A 27,828-nucleotide genomic window follows, 5' to 3' on the forward strand; every position below is an offset into this window, starting at 1 on the left:
CCTTGAAGAGTCCGACCTTGGAGGTCATATTGTGACTCCGCTGCGGCATATTTATCTAATTAGCTGCAGTGTGAGATATTAGGGTTTATAATACATTTTGTAGATAAATAGATGTCTGTGCAATTTACAAAGCAACTGTATACTGAATAGAAAGGGTGCCCCTGTTATAGTGATAGTGAGTGACATGGGCGTCAGCAGGGACTGTATGGATGAAGGGCAAGAAGGAGGAATTTTTATTGATTGTTTTATGGGTTTTCTGAGACCCCAAAAGTCTTTATCGGGGTCTAAAAGTATTTTTTAAAACAATCCCTCATTGCTTCGGTGGTCTCAGTGGTCTTTAGTTCCAAAACAATGTGCCACTAATTATTCCATATAAGGCTTCTACAGACTAACGCTGCCGAGATCACATGTCCAACTGTCCTAGGTGACTACTGAGGCTAGTGATTGATTGCAGCGATCATCTGGAGTAGTCGGTACCATTATTGCTGCAGCATTGGAAACAAAGACTTCCAGGACCACTGGAGCAGCTGATTGAGAAGGTGAGTTATGGCTGTATTACTCTGGGTGATAATCACCAACAAACGATTGCACAAGCGCCCATTAGTGATCATCTTGCAGTGTAATACTGCTGCCGATTGCCCACTAAACAAGCATACGCTCATTTATCAGGCAATTCAGATTTTTAAGCATACTAAAAAATCAGTTCTTGGCAGCGGCAGACCGTGCTGTCTAATAGCAATCTGCCGCCGGCAAATCACTAGACAGTATGGGGACGAGTAATGGCATAGAGAAGGTGGGTTAAATAAAAAATAAAAACACATAACACTATAAGGTTGGCTTCAATGCCGGCGATTGACATAAAGTCAGAATGTGGTAGTGGGTCTGTCCTTTAAACTAAAGGAAAATCAGAACTACTCACTATAAGGTAATACTGCCAGGTAATACTATCTATACCCCATGTTCCCATTGGTGAATACAAGATTTATTATCATAATGCTGCAGCTTTGCACATCACATATCTGACTGATGCAATTGTAGTTTGTGAGTTTGTCTGTGACCTTCCTAAGTTATTTGGTCAGACAAGCATATGACCAATGCATGTATCCTCTGTTATTAATAGACTATGGCAAAATAGATGACTGTTGGCTGGGGAGTCAGTGTCACATGTTCTTCATCCAATATTATAGCTCTCTTAGAACTTTAGTACATAAACAATGTATAGTCTAGTCATGTGCAGAGAGCTGCAATTAAAGGGACAATAAGGGTCTTTCTGAACTGACAGGGGACTTTTTTAACTTTAGGGACACAGTTTCATTGGCAACAGCAATTAATTTAACAGCAACTTTTCAGATCCTAACGCTCCACTATTTTAGGCCAGATGGGTATTTATGACTCCAAAAACACTGATACTCTGTTCCAGGAAATGGTCATGGTAAATTAAATGTAAGTGCCTGTTTCATTTAGTCATTTTTGTTCAGCGGTACAATTTTTTGCTAAAGTTTAGGCACCCCTGTCAAAAAAAATGCTCTGTTTGTAGAAGCGATGGGCACAACCTTTTTCTGCAGACCTTAAAGGGGTTTTCTGGAATTCTCATACTGATGGCCTATCCTCAAGATATGAGATTGGCAGGAGTCAGACTCCCGGCACTGCCACCAATGAGTTATACGAAGAGGCCGTACATAGGCATCTTCTTAGACTATGTGACGTCACGTTCATTGGTCACCTGGTCAAGACACAGCTTACTCCTATTCAATTGAATGGGGTTGAGCTGCAATACCAAGCACAGTCGCTATCCAATGGGCCGCGCCGTGCATGATAAGTTGCAAAGAGTCCGCTGCACTCACCAGAGCTCCAGTGAGCGCTACGGCTTCCTCAAACAGCTGATCAGCAGGAGTGCCAGGTGTCGGGCCCCTGCCGATCTCATATTGATGACCTATCCTGAGGATAGCCTATCAATATCCAAATCCCAGAAAACCCTTTAATGAACCATTACTATTGATTACAGAATGCACATACTGGGATTAAGTGTGGGTTTCCTCTTACAGAGGGCTTCCTACAAGAACAAAAATAATTGATGAAAGTAGGTATTGGAGCAGCTACTGACCCTGCTGCACAGCTATCCAAGAGTTGAGTTCCTGGGGTGAGAAAAGCGCATTACAAATGGTCGCCGTTGCCTATTTGCTGCTTTCATCCATTCACAATATGCTTTGAATGGCGCTGCTGCTTTCGGGACGGACTGAAATGCTTCTGTTACTTTCCATTTCTACTACACAATTGTTGGAGACAGGCTCTCACATGCTTCTCACATCAGCGATAACCGAGGTGCAGAACAGCATTGATCAGTATCTCGTGTACTTGTACTGTTTGTTCAGTTAAAGGTCATAAGTGATCCTCACAAGTACATAAAACAGAACATGGTTCTAGAGGAAATGGGTCAGAGCTATCCTTCATGTCCTAGGATTTTGTCATCTTCCTAATGAAAACAGTTTTCTTAGAGTGCTATTCGGTGGGACTCTGTAGCTAAGAAAATATCTGATAATTACTCAAATAGCAGTTACCAAACAGAAAAGGAATTGATCCAGTAGCAAAAGTTATCAGAACCTTTAGAGAAAACAGGAGAAGTCAAGTTCCCAGAAGCAGTGGTGTAGCGTGGGTTGCCAGCACCCGGGGCAAGCCAAAAATTTTGCATCTGCGATTTACGGACTGCAAAACGGGTACGGTCGTGTGTAGGAGGCCTTAGGGTACAGCCCCACAGTCAGGTTTCCTGGTGCAGTTTTGCAAGCAAAAATCAAGAGTGGATCATAAAAGAAGAGAAAGTGTAAGGCTACTATTACACTTGTGTTGTTTTCTGGTATTGAGATCCAGCAGAGGATCTCAGTATCGAAAAAAAAAAAACGTTTCCATTGAGTCCTCATGCATTCTGAATGGAAAGAGATCCGTTCAGGAGGCATCAGGATGTCTTCCGTTCTGTCCGTATTCCATTTTGTGACTGGACACAAAACCCCTGCAAGCTGCGGTTTTATGTCCGGTCATGGAAACGGAAAAAAAGAGCCTAAAAAAACAGATCCGTCATCAATTGACTTTCAATGTATTTAGTGACGGATTCTGGTTTTTTTCTGTTTTAATTTCACACAACCGCATCCTAATGTAACAGATGCATCCTGATGTACAAAATCAAAACCGATCCGTTTAATTTCGGAATTAAGATCCTCTGCCGGATCTCAATACCGTAATTAACAACGCAAGTCTGAAAGTAGTCTTAAAGGGGTTGTTCAGCCATTAAAAAGGTTATCCAAAGTCTAACACATGCCCCCCAATGCCCGGACCTCTCATATAGATTATACTTACCCCGGCACCTGCATCACTCCTGATCTCTCCACGGCCGCTGCTGCATCTCCCCGTCTTATGGATCAAAACATCTGGCTACGGGGCGGTGGGGCGGGGTAGTGGTCAGCCAATAGAAGGCCGCGATGGGGATGAGCCTCCCTAGTGTCACCTTTGATCCTAGGGAGCCTCGTCCCTGTCGCCAGATGTCTTGATATCAGGAGTGACGCTGGTGACGGGGAGCGGGGTAATTATAATAGGGGTAAGTATATGAGTATATGAAGTAATACCCGGGCATTTGGGGGCATGGGTTAGACTTTGGATAACCCCTTTAAAGGGGTTGTCCGGGTTCAGAGCTAAACCTGGACATACCCATAATTTCATCCAGGCAGCCCCCCTGATATAAGCATCAGAGCATTTCCGGATGCTCTCCCTTGCCCTGCACTGGATCGCGCTGGGCAAGGGCTCTTTTATTTAAAATAGCACAATGCCAGGCGGAGGCTTCCGCCCAGCAGTGTATTCTGTGATGTCACCGGCTCTGATGGGTGGGCTTTAGCGCTGCCCTTGCCGTTTTACAGGCCTGCCCATCAGTGCCGGTGATGTCACCGGTCTCCCTGCTGGGCGGAAGCCTCTGCCTGGCAGTCCTATTTAGCGCAGGGCAAAGTAGAGCATTGGAGCATGAACTGCTCCGATGCTCAAGTCAGGGGGGCTGCCTGGGTGAAAATGGGGATATGTCCGGGTTCAGCTCTGAACCCGGACAACCCCTTTAATATTTAAGACATATCGTCAGGATAGGCTATCAATATCTAATCATCCAACATGGCCACCTCCTCACAGCTGATTGGCAGGGGTGTCGGACCCCCGCTGATAAGATATTGTTGACCTATTCTGACGATAGGTCATCAATATTAACGACTGCAAAACCTCTTTAAGGACAGATATGACTTTGCTTTTTTGAATCCACTCCTGGTTCTGGCTTCCAAAACTGCATCAGGAAACCTGATGGTGTGGCCGTACCGTAAGGCACTGTATTATAACTCTGTAGGCTGTGAAGGGTCCATGTGGCATAATTGTGGCATGGTTATGCAGTGTCGGACTGGGGTGCCTAGGGCCCACAAGTAAAATTTATTTTGGGGGCCCACCGTACGGATACATTCAGATATTCCCTGCTCACACAGCAGCAAGATGCTACCAGATGATTGAATATAGGGGTCCCTGCAGCAACTTTGAGAAGGTAGGTCCTGGGGAGGAGAGGACACTGGTAGCTTTCCTCTATATCTAGATGTCATCTCAGCTCTGATCGTGTCTATAATAATAAACTGGGGAGTTTCTTCTATGAACATAGGCTGGTTGAGGTGCTGTACATTGAATATATGTATATAGTGCAGTAAGTCTACTGTGTTATGTGCCACTTGTGCAGGAGACTAGGGGCCCACCTTGCTCAGGGGCACACCGGGGGATTCCCCTGTACCCCTGTGGGCCAGTCCGAGCCTGTGCTTATGGGTTATTAACAGTTAGAAAATAACTGGAATAATTGTCACAGTGCAGCCGCCAAATGTAAAATGTATAGATATATATACAGATATAGGGCTCATGCACACGACCGTATGTATTTTACGGTCCACAAAAAACGGATTGGAAAAAATACGGATGACGTCCGTGTGCATTTCGTATTTTGCGGGAACGGAACAGCTGGCCCCTAATAGAACAGTCCTATCCTTGTCCGTAATATGGACAATAATAGGACATGTTCTATTTTTTTGCGGAACAGAAATACGGACATACGGAAACGGAATGCACATGGAATAACTTTTGTTTTTTTTGCGGACCCATTGAAATGAATGGTTCTGCATACGGTCCACAAAAAAAACGGAACGGACACGAAAAGAAAATACGTTCGTGGCATTGAGTCCATATATGCAGGAAGATGAGGAACCGAAGTAAGCTCCAGGTCTGTAAATCTTTACAAACCCAAGTATAAAATGCAGCCACGTCTCTGCTGAGAGGAAGACAACCTGTGGCTTTCATCTGACTATGAATAGAGGGTTCTGTGACTCATACCAGTGAGGTGGCCTGTAGGTGGCGCTGGTCATACAGCCACACATGGTAGGAGGCAGGGGAGGGCTGGGTGACCCGCCTAGAGCTGCTGGGAGAGGCTGGATCTGAGCCTCCAGAGCAGGATGTGTGAGGAGCTCTATGGGTTATTGCTTAGGAACCTCAGGCTGCACGTCCAGAGAGGAGGACTGAGACCATCTCACCACTTCATCATGGCTTCTGTGTGTGGGGGGCAAACCCTCTGGATTACACCCCTATTCTAACCTGTGCCTTCTTCTGGATACTTTACTTCTTGGAGCAAATGATTCCTTGTTTTTATTGATCTGCAATGACTGTGACATCCCCAGCCAGGGAGGTCTCTACTGGAGCTTTGTAGGTACCAGCACTGGATCCACTTATGTGTAAGGAGAAGCTGGACATAATGATCCTCACACGTAAGATTGCATTCTATTATTCTTCTGATGATGATGTATCTATCCTATGTGGCTGCTCTGGTCCCCAGCGTGAGAATCCCTGGGTGGAGTGAGCTCCTGAGGCTGGAGGGGCAGCACTTCATTAAGAAAGCTGCTGGAAACTGGAGCAGCAGGTATATAGATTATACTCCATGCTATAAGGGGGAGGCCAGGGGACCTTCTGACGCTTTTTAATTATTTTCTGTGATCTAAGCTATGGGCAGGAAGGGGGTTGTGTGGGGGCCCTGGATGCTGCACGTACTACTCTGAGTGAGCAAGCCCCCAGCCAATGGTTTTAATAAGATATTGCTGCTGCTAATCCCTGTAGTCTGAGCTTTCTTTAAGGGAAATTTCTACTTCATAATATTTATTCACAGAAGGAAAATATTTACACAAAATACCAAACTAAAATCACATCTAAAGTAAACCAAAAAAATAACAAAAATAATAATGAACATACACTCATTGTAATAAAATCTAATAAATGTACACATGTAAATATATATTTTTATATATATATATATATATATATATATATATATATATATAATCAGCCCAATACCACCAGCTTGTTGCATCTATTGTAAGAAAAATACTTGTCAAATTCCATTACATTTTAAAATAGTTATCTATTTAGCTATCTTAGATATATAGATTTTTGTGCATATTTATTTTTTATTTTAATCATAATTGTGATGGGATAATTTCTGATAAAAATAAATTTCTGTTAAAAAAAAAAATATCATGTCTGGCCATTTTCTCAGGGTGTCCCATTACATTAGCATTGCTCTTCATTCCTAATGGAAATCCCTGACAACTATGGGCAAGTACTGTCCTTCACAACTGGTTGTCTCAACTGTATAGTTATAAACTAAGACCAGTATAATAGTACATGACTTGTCTGATATTTTTCGGTAAGAATCTTAATGATTGCCATGATGTGATGGTATGGCTCCTTTTTGGTTGTGCCCTATGATGGTATTGGTTGTGTCCATAAAGTTAGGTTTATAGTCAGGTTAAGTTATCCAAGGTTGCCCGCTAAATCCAGAAGGTGCTTTCAGCTTAGCACATATATGGAATGTGCGTACTTATAGGAACTGCATAATTTGAAAGGTGTAAGCGCTCTTACTTCTACGTGAGTATGTATTACTTCAAATCAGAGACTTAAGAAATCACTTTGAAGTTCTCACTAATTAGTCTGCTGCCTTTTAGAAAGCAAATGACCCCCTCCTGTTTGCGGTGCCCCTGATGTCATAGATTTGCCTTTTGATCCCTCCCTAAAAGCAACACCTCCTGCTGGTAGTAAAAACCCCATATATATCTTGGGCAAATAGAAAACAAATTTTCCAGGGTGCCATGCTTGTTACTCTACCTCCAAGTAAAACATATGGGTCTGCTGGTGCTAAAGTATGTAAGGCTAGCACAGGGCTCTTTCTCTACTCATGCTTCATGAGATGCTAGGGGCACAATTTGATGTTCTCCTTCTTTCATCCTTGTAATACACTTTATAGAAGTAACTATACTCAATAGGTTATATTAGTAACAAAATTTTTGCTCCAGTTGAGGGTTTTAGAGTGACAACCCTATATGTCTTGAAATGAGAGAATCGGTTTCCTAGTTTTCATTTCAGAGGAGAAGAACATCTTCAAGTTTTACTAAGTTTAATTTCTGGACTCATTTTCTGATGAAACCACCCAGATGATCTATCTTAGATTGATCTAACTGGTACCCTTATAGTGACCTCCCACCACCATTTTTAATACAACTTTAACTTGAAAGTAGGAAAAAGTTCTCTTAGACCTAGCCGGCAGTGAGTGTGCTTTCTACTGATACTTTGTGGTGGGCCTACAATAAAACTCAATCAAAGGACAACTGTAGCGTACAATGGAGATCCTGGAAATGTGAATGATTACTGACAATTCCATTAGTCTGTACTGGACATCGATTTAGCTATTAGAGTGTAAGCTTTGAGTCCAATTAGGTCTCTTTGACAGGGAGTTGCTATGGTCTTGGGCGTAGGAGACCACATACCAAGTTCTTGGTTCATTTATTTCAGGGAAAAGTTATTTACTCTGAAAACAAACTGAAATTGATTCAAAGAGTGGCAGCTAATTTGCTAAGCTGTGCAGGGTTTTATCCCCTTTGGGGTGGTTTTTGGATACTTCTTGTGGTCATTTTATTTGCTAAGCCTCTTATTCACAGCAGAGAGTAGTGAAGTGCAGCATGTCAGATCATTTCTGTGTGCTTCATCTGAAAAATAATACCGGAACAGATTGTAGAACTACCTCAGAGTATAAATCTGTCAGCAGCCTGGGAAGGGTGATATAATTCAGCATCCATCTGGCCCACAGGCTATAGCTGGTCTACAGCATGGCTAATTGGTGTTAGGTGATGTCTATAACCTACCAACTTAGTTCTGCCATGCTGTCTTTCCGATCATAGCAGATGGTGGCAGTCCCTTTCATATCACCTGACCATCTTCTGTGTAGATTTCCTTGACAGATCCAGCATGAAAAGAATGTATGGAAAAGGTTTAGCAGATGTGTTCGCATCACAGTAACATTCCTTTATTTGGATATTTGACACTTGTTGAAAATGCACTTTTATCACCAACTTTAGTAGAGTTTATGGCGCTTAATATTAGCTTTTTGGTGGATTTCTTGCTAAATAGTCTTCATGGCAATCTGCTGAATGATATCAGCTTTCCCTACTGATTTGCGTGCTCGGTGTTGTTGGCACAGCTTGGCCACTAGAGGCGCTGTTGTAATAAGATTTTTAGAGATTTTTTTCCCCTTATGAATAAATAAGGGTTATCATATTAATGAATGATTATAACCCATACATGAGACCATTTTCTTCTGACTCACTGCATTTCTACCAGGTTTTGGATGCACTGAAATATGGCATCTGTGTGGACTTTAGTGGTATGAAATGAAAATTAAAAATGCAATGCCATGTGTAATTTATTTATTTATTTTACCTGCTCGGTTCATTTCTAACAAGAAACACAAGTAATCTTGCTCTAAAATGCATTTTTTCCATGATTTATAGAAATACGTTCAGCTGCTTGTGCCCCACTAATAGCTGCTGTCTCCAGTGCTCCCATAGAAATGAATGGAGCAGCGGCGTGATTCTCTGACCAGCCGCTCCGTCCATTTCAGGGGGGCTCCACTGGGTTCGGGCCCCCATTCTCATCTTACCGCTGGAACCCCCACCAATCTGATAGATATCCGCCATCCTATGGATAGGGGATATCTTATAACCGGAATACCCCTTTAAGTGTGCATGTTCTTAGCTTCCCTGATTCCCACCACCAGATATTTCTCCTATTCTGATTTATTAACACGTCTTCTTTGATACATTACTTACTTTTAAAGGGTTATACCATTTCAGACATTGGTAGCATATCGCTTGGATATGAGACCAATGTCAGATGGGTTTGGGTCCCACCTATAAGACCTGCTCTTTTCTCCAGAATGGGGCCCCCAAAGCAAACAAGAGAGCACCACACATGCGCCTTGTGTTCTCCACTTACTTCTATTGGAGTTCTGAAAATGACCAAGCAAGTACACTCAACTATTTTCAGTACTCCCGTAGCGGTGAATGGAGAAGAGGCTATCCATGCACGGTGCACTTTCCTTAACTTTGAGGGCCTAGTTCTGGAGATAGGAGTAGGCCTTAGAGGTAGGACTCTCAACCATCTGATATTGGTGGCATATCCAAGCAACATACTACCAATGTCTGAGATGAGACAACTTCTTTAACTGATACCAATACAAGCTTTCCTCTACAGTGTCATTCAGCCTATGTAAATGGCTTCTATCTTTCCATTTGGAAAGGGGAATAAGCCGCTACTAGATGCAGTGGCTTCTCTTCGGTTCATTTGATTTTCCTCTAATGTGCATTGCCACCTTTATTAGGTCAGCTTTTCTTTCATTGTATGGACCAAGAGCTATACATTTACTGGTTATGACATGGCCACAGCAAATCAAATACCCTATCAGTCCATATCAAAGACCTGTAGTCACTCTTTGCGACCGTATGGCTTCCGATTCTTCCTTACCTGCGTATCCTCTGCTAATACTGCTTCAAGGGTAGAATAGGGTGAATATACCGTACTTGCATAATAAGAAATGCGTTGGAACATGCCTCCATTATTTTCTTGTACAGTCAATATATATATATATATCCATGAGTAAGACAGACTGTGCTTCCATATAAAATAAAAGGATCATGGAGGTACAGTATGGGCACAGCCTATACGGTGATGGGCTTCGAAATACGTATCTATATAACACTGATCCAATACTACTGCTGTCTGCAGGGGAAATAACACTGGTGATCCCATAGGACCGCATGTGCCAATGTGGAGTGTCCACCTAGAGCCTTTAGTTCCATTCAGTCATTCCAGCGTGAATCGCCTGAAGTTTTATTGCCGTTCTGTCTCAAGTGTGACGTTATTTTGAGCAAATTCCTGATATTAAATGTCCATCTACTATTGTGACTGGCGGCATACAGTTTCAGGGTGGTGTCTATTTTGGCTTGGAAACTAGGATGCTGCTTTGAACAGGATGATCAGCAGCGGTAAACAAGGGGTCTTGTACTTCTGTCCTCCCTAGTGACAGGAAGGAGGAAATGAGGCAATGCCGTTGGACTCCTAGAGGCTCCAGACAATGCCAGACCCACCCTGACGTGCAATGTATATGACAAAAAAGCATTCTAAACATAATAATACCTTCAGATGTTTCCTCTTCCTTTGCTTGCGTGAAAGACCATATTGGGGAGGCACAGTAATATATAAAACATTGTATTCCCGAAATTCTTTAAGTAAAAAATGTCCAGTGTCAGTACTTATGCATTGCTTTGTTACTCAACATACTCTGAAAGCATTTTTGTGCGCTGCAAATAGATCAGTGACTCCATCATGCCAAGGTTAAGCCTCATTCACACGTCCGTGTCCGTGCTCAAATCCGTGAAAAAGTGGTCAGTGATGCCTCCGTGAAGCTGCCCATGAAGGATCCGTGTGTGGTCCGTGTGTCATCCATGTTTCATTGACACTGCACAGCTGAAAAATAATTTTCAAAGCATCTCTTCCTAATGGCATCCATGTTGCATCCGTGGTTTTCACGGACCCATAGACTATAATGGGCGTGCTGGATCTGTGAACATGGACAAAATAGAGCATGCATCCGTGCTAAAAACACGCACGCACGGACCGTGCTGAAACACTGATGTGTGAATACACACATTAAAATGAATGGGGAGGTGTAATGTCCGTGGAGAACACGTACAGCACACGTCCGTGGAACACCGACGTGTGAATGAGGCTTTAAGGCTATTTGTTCAATTCTAGACATGCAGCTGTCTATCCATAGTATTCGTGCTACTAGTCCTTGACAGTACCAAGTTCCAATGACTACCTTGCATCCCATGAAGGTGAAAGGATGGCATTGTTGGCCAATCAATATTGCCCACTTCACTGTTCACAGCAGCCCAATCACCAGGTGAGATATGGATTCAGTTACCTATATCTGTGGATAAGCCATAAATGGCTAAATGCCCCCTATACACCCCTCCTGACTGTTTTCCAACATGTGATGTCGGGGGAGAGAAGGATCGGGCAAACTGCATTTTTTTCGTCCTGTCCTTTTTCTGTCCTGGGAGGTGTCTGGCAGTGACTCTCGCCACATTGAAAGCACATAAATGCTCAGCCGAACTGACTGCGCATGTGTATGGGGGAGTCAGGAGACAGAGCTGTCAGCTGAACAATTATTCATCTGACACCTTTTGAAGGGTGTATGGGCACTTTAAGATGGGAATACCCTTTAAAGACAGGCGGTTCGTTCAGTACCTGATAGGCCACCAGGATTAGCATTCGTCTGTCCAGGAAAACACTGCATTCAGATTATCAGAAACACATATCAGTGAAGAAAACTGTTATCTGTCCACAGCCTTCACTCTGCTTTTCCTGGAACATCTTCTTTGTCTAAGTGCCTGTCGCATTATTTTATTTGGTGTAAACTACCACTGTTGTGATAGCTAAAGCTTGTCATACCTGGTGTATATAGATTATAGAATGAGGACATTTGTAAAATCTTGTCATCTGTTGTTGCTTTCTCGCTGGTGCCACCGGTGACCCTGACACAGCAGAAGAACTGAGAGATGTCCCACCTACTACAGGTGTTGAGGGATTCCACAATGCAAACCCAACTTAAAAACATTTGTTAACATTTTAAGTTGTATTTAATATAATCGTCATAGAATCCCAAGGTAACAATTTCGAAAATTTGTCATTTTCTGTAAATAAGCCTAAGGCTTCGTTCACAATTCCATATCTGTTTGACGTCCATGAAAAAATCGGTACGGGTTTCATTCGTGAAGATGTCAGTGTTTGGTCTGTGTGTCTGTCTTTTGCCAAACATTGAGACAAGGATGGGGGAGAGGGTGTCGGGCGAGATAGTTGTCAGCCAAACTAGCATTTGACCAACAGGTATTTTATGTACATGACAAGTCTTAAGGCCCCTTTACATGGGCAACCATATCAGGCAATTATCCGGAACGAGCCATTAATTCCCGATAATTGCCTGACCGTGAGCAGAGGTGAGTGCTGCTTTTACTACTGTGATCACTCATCTCCATACAGATTCATTGTTTCTGGGAAGCAGATCTCTGTTTATACACAATCTACTGCCCAGAAATGATGGTTTTAGTGTCCGCATCCATGATGCTTTTTGTCGATAAATGAGGGTTTGCTCATTCATCAGGTGATCAATGGCGCCTCTACACAGAGCAATTATCAAGAACAAATAGTCCTAGAGAAGAGTCTTTTCTATAGTTGACCTGATTGAGGACCTTTGGGTGAGAATGCATTTGTTCTCACATCCAGTGGTGGCTTATCTTCCTGAGGAAAATAAAGATTGGGCATGTTGAAATCCAGCAACACCATCTTTGCCACCATCTGCCACCTGGCAAGAGTTGGGAAATCCCAGAGAACTTGGCAAGTTGAGATGATATTCTGTACATGAAATGTGTATGGCCACATTAAGATATAAGACCGTTGGCAGTCTGTTGGCAAAATCTAATGTCTATGGTAACATTCCACCACTGTCCATGGATTGGACATAGAAAAATAATTATGATTAGTCATTAAATGGGTTGATGGGTTGTTCAAGTTATTTTTATTGATGGATAGGTCATCAGTAGCTTAGCGGCAGTGGTGCTGGGTGTCGGATCTTTGCCAATCTGATATTGATGACCTGTCCTGAGGATAGGTCATCAATAAAAATAACTTGCACAACCTCTTTAAAAATTAAGAAATATGCATTATTTTGTAAGTACTTAGGAGAGTAACTGAGATACTGTAGACTATGATTATAAATTTTTTTTGCCTGTATGGCCATTTTCTGTATCTTTCTAGAACATGGTATGGTGTGTAGTTTTACTCTGGCACGTTATTGGATATAATTTATGTACATTTTTTACCTTGCCGATATCTTCTAGTCTTAGCCATTCCTAACATAGTTCTCGCTTGTTCTTAAACATTGACAGACTGGGAGCTGGAGTGTAGTGTAAATAACCATGTGTGTGGTGCGCAGGATGTCAGGATTGTTTTCTTATTGTTTATTATCTTTGACCACAAGGTTGACGAATATGGAAGAATTTTAAGGCTGTGAGATTTCCCTAGGACTAGCCCTTCTGACTTCTGCAGCAACCCACAACAAGAGTCTGTAAAGCAGAGACACAACGTGTTGTCTGTAGGTTATCTATGCCTATACAACTTTACAAGGCTGGGAATATTCATTGAAACTAGTCCTAGTCCCTCACTAGTCCATCAAAACCTATGACTGTCTTCTTGTAACCCCTACATTTTCCAACATTCTGCAAAAATGTTGCAGAATTGTGAGTTCTGATCATGAGAGACGCTCAACCACTTCCTATACGTGGCCCTATTTTAGTCCAAATGATGCAACATAGTTTAATAAATGCTCCAATATTTCTATTTTTATGGCTACATGATCAAACTAATCACTTTCACTGTAATAATATCAGGGCTTGGAAAATCCCAAAGACCTACAAGGTCCATAGAAATTTGTTGCTAGTCCCTAATTTTTTATTTTATTTATTTCAATGGGAGGTATTATTGCTTGATAATAGTCTCCTAGTCTCCTGGACTAGTCAAAGTTTTTTCAGTACCTGAAATCCACACAGAAAATTTTCCTATTCTGCCTCACATTGGTTTCTGTGCTGCAGTTCTTATGGCATTTTTTCCAAGTGCGGACTAAAAATCTGTGTTGCGAGGAGAAAAGGGATATGTTTATTTTTGGCGTTGTCTGAATAAAGCTTCATGTGAACATAATTCTACTAACTTCACCCCTGGTTTGTGTATTGTCATTAGCATACCTTCATAGGAATGGTAGCGATGCTGAAATATAACATGGGATAGCTTGGGATCAAACTGTGATTAAATCTGAGCTATATGCAAATTTAATATATATATTGGACTGCATTGTTCTTTCTTCTTCACAATTCATCAGTGAATGCACCAGCCGTTCAGCCCACACTTTTATATCAAGCTCATTCGTTTAAGATGGTCCGACACCAGAAGACCACACCACCAGGAATCACGTATGCCCAAACTCCTGGCTCCTCTCAGTCTACACAGTCACTCCCCTCTAGCGGTGACCAGCACTGTGGTTGGGGGAGTGGGGGGAGAGGCTTTTAGAAATTGAATGGGAGGACCAGACCATGTGAGTGAATGAATGGCTCTGTTTATTTATCTCTTTCCTCTGTGACACTTATTGAAAACATTGATATCTGGGTCACCCATGAATGGCTTCCTGCCTTCACCAGCCCACAGTAGGCTTTATGATGAATGACACCACAGATAGCACAAACTTGAATTCATGTTGTGCATTTTGTTTAGTTTTTTTATGTTAATATGATCATGTAAAAGTTAGACCTTTTGTTTCCTTTTCGTGATGTCTAGAGGCAGATCTGTCACTGAGGAGTGGTATTTTAGAACCCGTGATGCCACTTATTTATTTTACTCACGTATATAGCGCTGACATATTTCAAGGCCCTTTACAGACATCATCATCACTGCTGTCTCCAGTGGGGCTCACAATCTACATTCCCTATCAGTATGTCTTTGAAGTGTGGGAGGAAACCGGAGGAAACCTACCCAAACACAGAGAGAACATACAAACTCTTTGGAAATATTGCCCTTGGTCAGATTTTGAACCTAGCGCTCCAGCGATGCAACTTTTCTTGGCAAAATCAGAGACTGTGACAACCACTTTAGGCTGGAATCACATATGCAATTCTGTATGTGTTCTGCATGTGCTTCTAGCCTTAAAGGATTTTCCTCCTTAAAGGAAACCTGTCACCAGTTTTATGGTGTCCTAACTAAGGTCAACATAAATAAGTGACTGATTCTCTTAGCACAATGCTGGGTCACTTTCTTTAACTGACCCAGTCAATCTGCCAACATCTTGTATTGAAAAGCTCCGGCTCATAATGATGAGTCCTGAATTTTCATGAGCTCCTGACTCTCCCCGCCCACCTGCTGCTGATTGACAGTTATTTTCCATATGAATCAGCAGCAGTTGGGCAGGGGAGTGGCTATAGCTGTTAATTAAATAAACGCTGGACTCAATGACATCACGCTGGACTCAAATCAGCTCATTAGCATGCGGCATCTTTGTGTGTATATTATGAGGTAACCATCTGTCACACCAGTAAGTGAATACATCTAAGGCACTTTTTAGTAGTTAATGATTGTATATAATTAGTTAGATTATAATCAAATATCCACATGACAGGTTCCCTTTAAATATAATCAGACCAGGATAGGGGGGTAATGGAGATATTGGCAACTTACTGATAAACACCCTACAGAAGTTCAGAAGAGGTTCCTTTTATGGACCCTTCCCATCCAAGTTCTCTCTCAGACCAGCCCCATCACTCTTGAGCAGCAAATGGTAGTTGATGGAGGGGCACGTGATGTGATCTCATCCATCAGTGCCTCATTAAAGTAACTGTGCCTGTGCCATTTTCCATTCTTGCTGCCAAACGTTTTAATGAGTATTTATTAGTAAGTGTCCTGTAATAATTATATATAAGAGGGACAACCCCTATAAGGCCCATTTATATGTAGTAATTTCACCCCTATCCATCCCCCAGACCATTTATGACTATAAGTAGAATCAGAATACTTTTGCATTTCCTAAACATATGATCTTTATATAGACCAATTTCCTTCAATGGTTGTTCCTAGACTAGTCATATTGGACAGTAAACTGTTATATGTAAATGGGACTTTCCACAAATTGCCGTCTGCTCTGCCAGTATATATTGTGATGGCTTTAAATTGCACTAATGGCATCAGGTTGGAGTAAGCTCCTCAACAACTTTTATTGGGGCTTTTATTATTGGAGGAAAGATAAAGATTGAAGGTTTTCTGTTGTTTCCTGTGAAAATGTGTATGATTCTAATCACTTAGGAATAATGACCTAATCTTATCACAGTGCTGAAAGGCTATTAGCAACTGTAGATATAGCCACTAGCATCCTGTGAACCTTACTAATAGAGGCAAATACGCATTGTACTCTGAGTAATCAGCACCTAGGTGCTTGTCATGTAATGTTTTTACCAATCGGTTAACAAAATGTCTAATCTCTGCTATGGTACAGAAGATCAGGTCATATGCAGTGCATTCACGAATTTCCAAGCTGGACATACAAATTTAATAACTGTCTCCCGGCTCCCTCATACACGTTTACGAATATGTATTCAACGGGGAGAGCATAGAAAGCTGCTGCCAGATATCTCTTCCCGGAAACCTAAAGGATCAGGTGAAAATAATTCATTTTGCCTGATCGGGAGCTCCCCATTCACATCACAGTGCCAGCTGAACCCACCATTCCCCACACGTAGACTTATAGGCTATGTTCACATGGCAAAGTCTGCTACTGATGCGGCAGCGGAAACAGGCGATTTCTACTTCTCAATCCACATTCAAAACATGATCAATTGCTAATTCCTATTGACTGCTTGAGTAGTGGCATGTTACTTCTTTGAAGCAGATTTGATGGTGGTTTTCCAATGGGAAATCAGTAGAATACGCTGATGAGTAGGAGGTATATCTAGAGTGCTTTCAGTGGCATTTCCATCACCAAAAAGACCTCTATTCAGCTGATGATTCTGCTACCGATCTTCCACAGTTTTTTTCTGCTGCGGATTGTCCTCTGTAAAACTTAGGCTACTTTCACATCTGCGCTTTCCTTTCCGGTTTTAAGATCCGTCATATGATCTCAAGACCGGAGGAAAACGCTTCCATTTTGTCCCCATTCATTGTCAATGAGGACAAAAGTGAATGGAACAGAGTGCACCAGAATGCATTCCGTTCCGTTTCACTGCGTTCCCATGACACAGACAAAAGCACTGCAAGTAGCGTTTTTGAGTGCGTCATGGGAAGCGGAGCAAGACGGATCCGGCATGAAACACAATGTAATTTAATGGTACCGAATCTGTTTTTTTCGGACACAAAAGAAAACAGATCCAGCGCCCATTGACTTACAATGGTCTTAGTGCCAGATCCGTCTTGGTCATTTTAGAGATGATACAGCCAGATCCATTCATAACAGATGCAGCCGTTTGTATTATCCTAACGGAAGGTTTTTTGCTGATCCATGATGGATCCAACAAAGGAGCAGATGTGAAAGTAGCCTTGGCCATGAAGGTATCATTTATTATTAGGAGCTACAGGGCACAATTCTTATAAATCCACCACCTTAAATGTATAGCTTTTGAACAACAACTTGCCGTAGATGGATAGAAGACACAACCTATAGTGAAGGTCTTCATGCAGATTTGGTGGCTTTTCTAATTATATGACTACATACATTGATTTTTTGGGTTGCTGGGCTGGAATGTCCTGGTGCTCCTGGACAATAGGGGATTGAAAAGCCATTGAAGTCCGATGCGTTTGCTGTATTGCAGTGGTATGCCAGCTTCCTAACACTTGTTGGTATGTGGTACTACTTTGTGTATACTTTGAACTGTACACGTACAGTCTTGCTAGCAAGCTCTAAATGCCTGTGTAGCTTTTGAGAATGTCAACCCTGGATACAAAGCTGCAGTCAGTGATGCAAATGAAGTAATTCTTCAACTGTCATCACGTTTCTGTGAAAGGCCTGGCATGCCATCTCCTTCTAGGGATCGTGTTATTAGAGTGTGCCTTCCTCTCCTAGGAGCTGGCTCTCTACATCTGACTCTCAAAGGCATACAAAAGCTCCTTTATTGAATTCTTTAATCTCATGATAAGTATGCTCGAGTACAAAGGGCTAAAAGGAAGCGGAGAGGAAATGGCAGAAGAAAACATTGGCTTTTCCAGCATGTTTGATAAAATTATCAGCAATACCAAGCTTGCATAAGCAGAACAGTATTTCTACAGCCTGGGTTACTTTTTAGGAGGGTCATGAAGAGTTGACACCCATGTAGTAGTGTAGAAAATATGAAAACTTAACCAAGTATGACCTATGAGAAACGGTTCACATAACGATCTGTCGTCTTTGCATAATACTGACACCAATGGCGAAGTTAAAATCGAGTAGTGATTATTGTTTGATTAGTTTACTCTATGCATTAGCTTGTGATCTTTGGAGATTGCTTAAAGAGGACCTGCCCCCTCTCCTGACATGACTGTTTTAGTAACTGCTTGTATTCCCCATGTAATAACAATTCTCGAGCTTTTTATCATATATGGTACCGTATTTTTCGCCCTATAAGACGCACCGGCCCATAAGACGCACCTAGGTTTTTGAGGAGAAAATAAGAAAAAAAATATTTTTAACCAAAAGGTGTGCTTTTTGGTGGGTTTTGAACTAATGGTGGTCTGTGGATGACACTATAATGGGGGATCTGTGGATGGCACTGTTATGGGGCATCTGTGGATGGCACTGTTATGGGGGCATCTGTGGATGGCACTGTTATGGGGGCATATGTGGATGGCACTGTTATGGGGGCATATGTTGATGGCACTGTTATGGGGGCATATGTGGATGGCACTGTTATGGGGGATCATTGTGGGGGCATCTGTGGATTGCACTGTTATGGGGGCATCTGTGGATGACACATATATAGCATCTTATCTAATGTGTCATCCACAGATCCCCATAACAGTGTCGCTGTGTAGTGAATGGGGTCCGGCATCTGGTTTTGTAATGGCAGCGGGGCCCTGTGCAGTCACTGTATTCTACTACACCGGGCCCGGCTCACTGTAGTATACGGTAATCATATCTAACTTGTGGGTATTGTTAAACTATTCAAATCATCTGAAATCCAGCTCTTGTACTACTTACTACTAACTTCGTAGCAGGCAGGAGGCCAGGCGGGCACTCGCAGCGTGACTCACTACATCATGCACCTGTGCCGCCTGCTTCATTCATAAAGTGGGCGGAGCAGGCGCGTGACGTAGTGAGCTACGCTGCGAGCGCCCGCCCAGCCTCCTGACTGCCAAGAAGTTAGTAGTAAGTAGTACAGCGCTATATTTAAGATTATTAGAATAGTTTAACAATACCCACAAGTTAGATATGATTATACTACAGTGAGCGGGGCCCGGTGTAGTAGAATACAGTGACTGCACCGGGCCCCGCTGCCATTACAGAACCAGATGCCGGCCCCCAGCCCCTCCTCCCTCTCAGCCAATACACCCAACGGTCGCAGCATTCGTCCCATAAGACGCACTGCTATTTTCCCCCCACTTTTGGGGGGGGGGGGGGAGTGTGTCTTATAGGACGACAAATATGGTAACTCTATTTTGCACCAGTCCTCTGTTATCCCTTCAAAAAGTGATGTTATGAATAAATTGCCAACAGCCTGCAATAAAGGTCCATCTGGGTGTTCCCAGTTAGATAGTGTCAGACTGTGCAATGACACCACAACCCCTGGTAACACCCAGTTGAACCTCTATTGCAGACATCTGGCAAGTCATAAATAAACTTCTAGTAGAAATGGAGGGATAACACAACATAGAGCTATAGGAGTAGCAGTTCCAGAGTTTGTATTACATGAGGAATGCAAATAGTCACCACACCAGACATATTGGGAAAGGTGACATGTCTATTTAAACCCACTGATCTCGGTTATATACAGCATTTCTGAATCTCACCCCTCAATAAAAAAAAATAAGATTTGAGAAACAATGATCAAATAAAGATCTAATATCCTTCTGCTGAGAACTTCCCATGTTTTATGGTGACAACACCTGGTAAGATTGGCTGATAGTAAACAGAAGTGGATCTGTGCAGCCTCAGAGCATCTTGCAAGACAGGCATCCCTCAAGAGCCTGGGAGCGCTGATAAGCAAATCTTCCCCTGCTGTTCCAAGGAGCCGGGATGACCAGGAGGATGTCTGAGTTCTAGGTTGCAGGGCCATCTGTTTGCCATTTATTAACCTGGTTAGCTTAGTAGCTATGTGTAGTATAATAGATTTTTTATTTTTTTTGCATTTGTTCAGTTTCAAGAATGATCAATTGAGAAACTAAATAAAGCTTGTCAGAAATCTGAAAAAAAAAAAAAAATCATAATTGAATTGTTTGCCAATGAAAACCATAAATGACTGGAACTTTATATTTTTTTTTTCTCCTGGATAATTACTCTGAAATAGCAAAAATCACAATTGTAACAATTGCATCTTTGCATTGACTCTCTAGGAAATGCTATGATTCTGGTAAATAACATCTAGGGACCGAAATCTATCACCATGTCCATCTGTGGCCATATTGTTAGGGTATTTTTAATTGTTGGAGGGAAGTCCTGTATTCAGGATCTTTCTCTTTGCAGGAATTGGTTTTTCCATTAACTACAAGGGCAGCCCATTGACTTTATGATGGTAACAGTGTCATTTTTATGTTTCTCGTACTGGCACGGCAAAATATTGAGCATTTGCACAACAAATTGTCCATATCTAAGGAAGTCCCAGTGATCTGAAGACCACTCTAAAATCCACCAGAAATCTGAATTTGAATAATTTTTTGTTTCTCCTCTTCTATGATATTATCTTGTGTATCAAAAGTAGAAGAGCCTCCCTCCTTCTTTTTGGTTATGTTACTAACCGGTCAAGATTTTTGAAGTAGGGAGTGAGGAACATTGTCCTTTTTATATTATTTTATTATTAGAATATGTCTGTAATTTTACTTGATCAAGGTCTTTGGTTTGGATCGTGTTATCATTTATGAGTAGGCTGAAGGATGTTGTCCTAAAGTCCCAGGAAGCGTGTTAATACAGCCTAATAGTTCCCAGCTCTGTACACAAAGGAGATCTTCAAATCTTCATTTAGACGTGCAAACCTAAGCTTTGTGAACCCATCTAACAAATAAGGCTGGTTCCAATAAAAATTTCCTGTTTCCTTCCCCCTCCTGCGCCTGTTGCATGCGTTTTACAATACAGCAGTACTGGAGAGATTTCCTGGTGCATGTTATACGCGGCATCTTCCAGAATTCCTAGCAAACAATAAGATCTTATCTGTGTTCTGAAATTATCAAAAGACAAATCAGACGATGAAACCAGTGGCGCTATCTAAAAGATGGACTAAACACTCTGTGTCTGGGTATATGCCATTGGAATATTTAGACTTTATATAAACTGAATGTAGAACATGAAATCCTCTAAACTGCTGTGTGGAAAATTTCCAATTGTAACTCTAAGGCTACTTTCACACTTGCGGCAGAGTGATCCGGCACGCAGTTTCGTCGCGGAACTGCCTGCCGGATCAGGCAATCTGCATGCAAACGGACAGCATTTGCAGACGGATCTGGATGCGGATGCGGATCTGATACAGAATTTTGGATGGAGATAATACCGCAGCATGCTACGGTATATTCTCCGTCCAAAACGCCGTTCAGTGACTGAAATGATGACATCCTGATGCATACTGAACGGATTTCTCTCCATTCAGAATACATGGGGATGAAACTGATCAGTTCTTTTCCGGTATAGAGCCCCTAAGAAATCTATGCCGGAAAAGAAAAACGCTAGTGTGAAAGTACCCTAAGGCCTCTTTCACACGTCGGTGAATCATGGACGTGCGCAGTCTGTGGTCTCCATGGTCTCCACAAACAGCACACGTACCTATTGACTTTAATGTCAGTGGTTTTCCATGGACTGGAAGCGTGGCCTGTTTTTGCCCTTGATTATGGATCCCTCACACACATTACAGTCTATGGATCGTGAAAACCACAGACACAACACAGATGCCATCCATGTTTGTTTTGTGGTTTTCACGGATCATCGCTAGGTAATGCTCTGGAAATGAATTTTCAGCTGAGCAGTGTCCATGTTAAATTAATGACACACCGAGGTCTAAAAACGGACACGCGGACCGAACACAGATTGTTTGCAGACATCTTGGCTACTTTCACACTCGCGTTTTGTGCTGATCCGTCATGATAATAAAACCGTCTGCATCCGTTCAGAACGGATCCGTTTGTATTATCTTTAACATAGCCATGACGGATCCGTCTTGAAGACCATTAAAAGTCAATGGAGGACAAATCCGTTTTCTATTGTGCCAGGTTGTGTCAGTAAAAATGGATCCGTCCCCATTGACTTACATTGTGTGCCAGGACAGATCCATTTGGCTCAGTTTCATCAGACGGACACCAAAACGCTGCAGGCAGCGTTTTGGTGTCCGTCTCCAAAGCGGAATGGAGACAGAACGGAGACAAACTGATGCATTCTGAGCGGATCCTTTTCCATTCAGAATGCATTAGGGCAAAACAGATCCGTTTTGGACCGCTTGTGAGAGCCCTGAACGGATCTCACAAACAGAAAGCCAAAACGCCGGTGTGAAAGTAGACTTAACGGATGAACCACTGACCATCTTGTCATGGATGTTATCATGGACGTGTGAATGAGCCATCACTAGCATGTCAAAATAATTTACAAGGATGCCGCTAGGAGGTCTCTCTATTTACAGCCAGACATACCAGGTGAGATCTCTTACAGACATACACAGTGGGTGAGATTTCTTCTCTCCTTACTTTCCCTCCTCTTTGTCACTGGAGGAGCAGAGGTCTGATCCCTCCTTTCCCTGAAAAAAAGCCAAACTTTACATCATGTCAAGAATACAGTTATTTATCTTTTGCAGATGGCACTTTGGCATCCTATAGCTGGTATGGTTTTCACCCAGAATGACTCATTAACCAGAAATATTTGACCATGTGTGATCAGCTTTAAAGGGGTTGTCTCAAAAGGATAACCCTTTTAGGAACAAATATGGATTGACAATTGACTGATTTCTGCTGGCTGGCCTCGGAATGACTAGACCACAATATAGGACTGGCTCCGCTAGCAAGCATGACCCACTAGGGTGGTATTACATTGTAATTCTTAAGCGTATGTTCACATCTTTTTTTCATTACATTGGGAGCATGAACCAGGAAATCTCCCAACCAAAATTATCCATTGGTCTCTTTTCACCCCATGGACGCAAAAAAAACACGTTCATTTGGCCTTTACCAGGTTGGTGGTTTTCCTGTACAAAAGACCACCACATTAAAAAAATTAAAGTATACTGTCCAATCAGTGGATGGCATAAGTCATAGACTTCCATTGAAGATCTACATTCCACTTAGATGTCTGATGGAAGGTTCAGACATGATGTGAACCAAGACTAACATATAGGAAAATTGAAATATTTTATCAGGTTATGAGGATTTAACAAAATTGTGGTAGATCATGGAGATTAGGGGTCTCTATGTTGAAGCCGTTAGCTAGACGCCCTATACTCATACAATCTATTGTGTATGCTCAGTTTGCATCACACACCTAATATACCTGCATTTGGAATAAGAAGTGACAATAGCTTTCATTCGTTGATTGATCAGTTGGTATATTACTGTATCTTTGAATGTGAACTTGTCAGCCATGTGTCCTATGCAGTGCAGTTCATTTCATTTAATGTGAATGCACATCTACAACCAGAGTCTGTTTTCCTTCTTCACTTTAGGCTGGATTCACGCTCGAGTTGCCTGATATGAGCTGGTGACTATGTGTGAGCCATTTCCTTTTTGTTAGGATGTTGTAACCAAAGAGCCTTTCTCCTGTATCTACTCATCTCTTCTAAATGTTGGCTGGAATCCACAAAATCTTTTCAGTACGTGCCTCTGTCCTGCCTTTTTTCTTTTTCAAGAGCTCCTTTCATGTACTGCTGCAAATTGTCTAAATTAAATTCCGGAGCCTGCTCTTTTCACATGCATTCGTTATTAGAATAGGTCAGCCGTCAATAGCTGGACCCATATAGAAGTCCTACGTGCTACTTCCCATGTTTTATTCTATCCTAAGGCAGAAGTAAAAAGCAGAAGTCTAGTTCTGTAAATACTTGTCTGTCAGTGAGACCCACCTCCTCCACCCCTTGTTCCTCTAATGACTTGATCAATGTGTAAATGATTACAGCTACAGACCTGAGACCCCCAACACTGGGATTATGAGACTTGGTCTGCAACACTTTCTACTTTCTCCAAATCCATTTCTCTAATTAGAGCTGGAGGGTTACGAGTGACGGCATTCCTGGTTGGATCTTTTGTCTATGGATAAGTTGGCTGGCCTTGACCTGCCTATTATTACATTTCCCAAGTCTTAAAATTACGGGGTCAAATGTTAAAGGTTTTTTTTTTTTTTTTGTCAATGACCTCAGCATGATTTTGTGGAAATAGATGAAGTGTCACAAGTAAACGTTGAGAGTTGCAATAGTATTCTAACCATGTAGGTGGTAAAATTGTCTAGTCAGTTGTGTCTAATGAAGTCTTTTTGTTGTGGCACATGAAGAGCGCTGAATGTAGTTAGGGCTGGATAAACATTGAGAATTTGATTGCTCACCACCTGCTTGCTTGATTAGGCAAAATGTGAAAGAGTCAGTGTTCATTTCATTTAATAGAGTGCTTTTTGCATGGTACTAAAGGATCCTCTTTTCTTTGGGGTCCTGGCCTTTTCTTTTTGTTGTGTATGCCGCCTTGTTACTTTGAGGAGGTGCACAATGCTGTTCCTGATCATTAGCCCCAGGCTATCTATGCTGTAACACATGTCTACAGACAGGAATTGTCACTGGATAAGGCATCGAGAAAATAGTGTAGACTGTCAAAGCCAGCTAGAGCACTCATGTAGACAATTTGACTTGTGCAATAAATCACTCTTATAGACATTGGTTAAAAAAAATGAAGATAAGCTTTGGTAGCAAAATTGTAGACTCATGTTAAGTAGATGTCTAGTAAAGCCCCAATTAGACCGCGCAATTATAGGCAAATTATCGTGAACAAGCATTTATAGTAGTGCCCGCGATAATTGGCTCATATATTACCGATCAGCTGATAAACAAGTGTTTGCTTGTTCATCGGCTGATCTCCCTGTGTAATCAGGGATGTGCCGCCGATAATGAACAGAATGAGGGAGGAATCACTGTGGTAGCTGGTGCTCTATGTGTTCTCATTCATCGGCATTCACACTGCCCATACACCGGGCAGTGTGATAGCACCTCAAGTGCTCTAGTGTAGGTTGAAGATCATTTGTTGATATCAAGTTATTTCCAGTTCATTGAGTTTTACCACTTTAGGGTACTTTCACACTAGCGTTTTTCTTTTCCGGCACTGAGGTCCGTCAAAAGGGCTCAATGCCGGAAAAGAACTGATCAGGCATATCCCCATGCATTCTGAATAGAGAGTAATCCGTTCAGGATGCATCAGGATGTCTTCCGTTCAGTCATTTTGACCAATCAGGCAAAAGAGAAAACCGTAGCATGCTATGGCTTTATCTCCGGCGAAAAAAACTGAAGACTTGCCTGAATGCCGGATCCGGTATTTTTTTCCATAGGAATGTATTAGTAAGGCATTCAAAATACCGGAATGCCGGATCCGTCCTTCCAGTCTGCACATGCGCAGACCGGTAAAAAGGTGAAAAAAATAAATGCCCAATCCATTTTGCCGGATGACACAAAAGACAGATCCGGCATTTCAGTGCATTTTTTTTGACTGATCAGGCATTTTTTTGACTGATCAGGATCCTGATCAGTCTTACTAATGCCATCAGTTGGCATATGCTTGCCGGATCACTCTGCCGCAAGTGTGAAAGTAGCCTTAGTCTTGTCTATCACATGCTTATAAACAGGGAATCGCCAAATAAGAACATTGCATCAAAATCACATCTATCTTGTTTTGTGCTTTTAGCTTTGTGCACTTGAACGTTTCGGCTTTTGTCTTTGCTTATGTTGCAACAAACAGTATGTGATAAGATGTGTACTAAGAGATTCCTTTGTTTTGTCAGTGATTATGATTCTGAATACAGTTTAATCTGATTTTCAGCTGGTTCTCTGTAGGAATGGAGTCCATGAGGAGACATGAAGTACAGAGAGGTGGGGATGTGGTTAATGAGCAGCAGCACTTGTATGCAGTCTTCATTACCACAGTCTGTTCTGTCCGTCCTCTCTGTACTTCATGTCTCCTTTTTGAGCACCATATCTACATAGATTCAGCTAAAGATCTTATCAGCTGTATTCAGGATCATAATCCCTGACAAATAGAGCAGAGAGGAGGACGAGGCAGCTCTTTAGCACAGTGTTGTGAAGTAACTTGCTGTGTGATTAGGACAGGTTTTGTGTGGACTAATAGGACGGCGGCCATTTTATTTCTCCTAATGATTGCTCCTTAGACAAAACAAGCCATTATAACTAATGAAAGTTCTTTGTGAATATATTTATAATAAAGTAATATTTAAGCATTTTCATTTTCTTAACTCCTGGAGAACCCCTTTAAGTAACATTTATGATGTTTGTCATCTGTTGAGTCTTCATTATGTGGCAGAAATGTCATATTGGGAAGTTTTTTGATGAGTATAAATATTAGTAGTAGATGGAGAAACATAATAATTCTCGTTTCCTGGTTGTGTTATTTTAAGTTAATGATCATGGGTCATGTTGCTACCACGCAGGGGAGGGAAGGGGATGAAGGCTTTGACTTGACACTCAAAATGCTAAGCCTTGGGATAGTATAAGGCTTTCAGGACTGCTTGAAATAAAGCTTTTTAAAATGTTAAGTCATTACAAAAGTTACTTTAATCAATACCAGTTGACTGCCACCTCCTTGAATTAAAGCACTGAATTCTCATTTCATAAAGCCTTTAAGTATTCGTTGATCAGCTAGGTGAAAAGTGCTAAAATGCTGTTCATAGCTAGGAGACACATATATTAAATGTTATTTCACTAACAATCGAGAGGAAGTCAAAGAAAGTAATCCTCACCTTTTAAAAAGAGGAGCTGTCACGAATGACAATGGACAAAGCTAAGTACTCCTTGTAGTAAATTTACATGGTAATACTGTTTCCATAGAGAGCATAGGAGGTGTACCGAGGAACTTGTTACTCTGCAAATCACTAACATTGGGGTTTCTGGGTTTTATTCTCTTGCAGAAATAGAGGCAAAGGAAGCATGTGATTGGTTGCGAGCAGCGGGGTTTCCTCAGTACGCACAATTATATGAAGGTAAGTGCTCCTGCCACTTAGTGACTCCATTGGGTCTTAGTTTATTTTGCTGCAGTAAATTCTTTGTACATTCTACATTGGTAACTTAAATCTAACATTTCGGGTTCTAATACAATAAATTATAATGGTGTGTTAGTGAATCGCTCTACTTTTTCTTTATTCTGTGATGTTATTTTGTTGGTTTCGCATCAATCGGACAGTAATTGCCACCATATTATAAACAACTTATATTGTATGAGTTACCTGATGGTAAGCCCACCCAGACATCTTACTGTTGCTATAAGTTGCACTGCGTAAAAAGTCTTTTTCCACTGGGATACATTGTTACACAATACCTCACACAGCATTCAATGTTTATTAGAACTATCTAGTTATATATATATAGGCCATAATTAATTAAAAGGGTTTTCTGGGGTACAATATTGGGGATAGGTCAGCCGTTTCAGATTGGTGGGGGTCTGACTCCCCTG

The 27,828-nt window shown here is 41.8% G+C and overlaps 1 protein-coding gene across 4 annotated transcripts in view; it reads left to right on the plus strand.

The window, feature by feature from the left end:
* Window positions 1-27,828, plus strand: part of DLC1 (DLC1 Rho GTPase activating protein) — a 590,258-nt gene that overhangs the window by 534,490 nt on the left and 27,940 nt on the right. For 3 of the 4 annotated variants that reach the window (XR_005776381.1, XM_040418808.1, XM_040418809.1), the window contains exon 6: window positions 27,287-27,358. Coding sequence is in view for 3 of the 4 variants with exons in the window: in XM_040418808.1 (XP_040274742.1) it covers window positions 27,287-27,358 (72 nt within the window). In the remaining variant the exon portion in view is untranslated. Of the gene's footprint in view, window positions 1-5,496; window positions 5,814-27,286; window positions 27,359-27,828 lie in introns of those variants that run through there. The other variant, XM_040418810.1, reaches the window with a different exon arrangement.

The sequence above is a fragment of the Bufo bufo genome, chromosome 2, assembly GCF_905171765.1.
Source record: "Bufo bufo chromosome 2, aBufBuf1.1, whole genome shotgun sequence".
In the NCBI taxonomy this organism is placed as follows: Eukaryota; Metazoa; Chordata; class Amphibia; order Anura; family Bufonidae; genus Bufo; species Bufo bufo.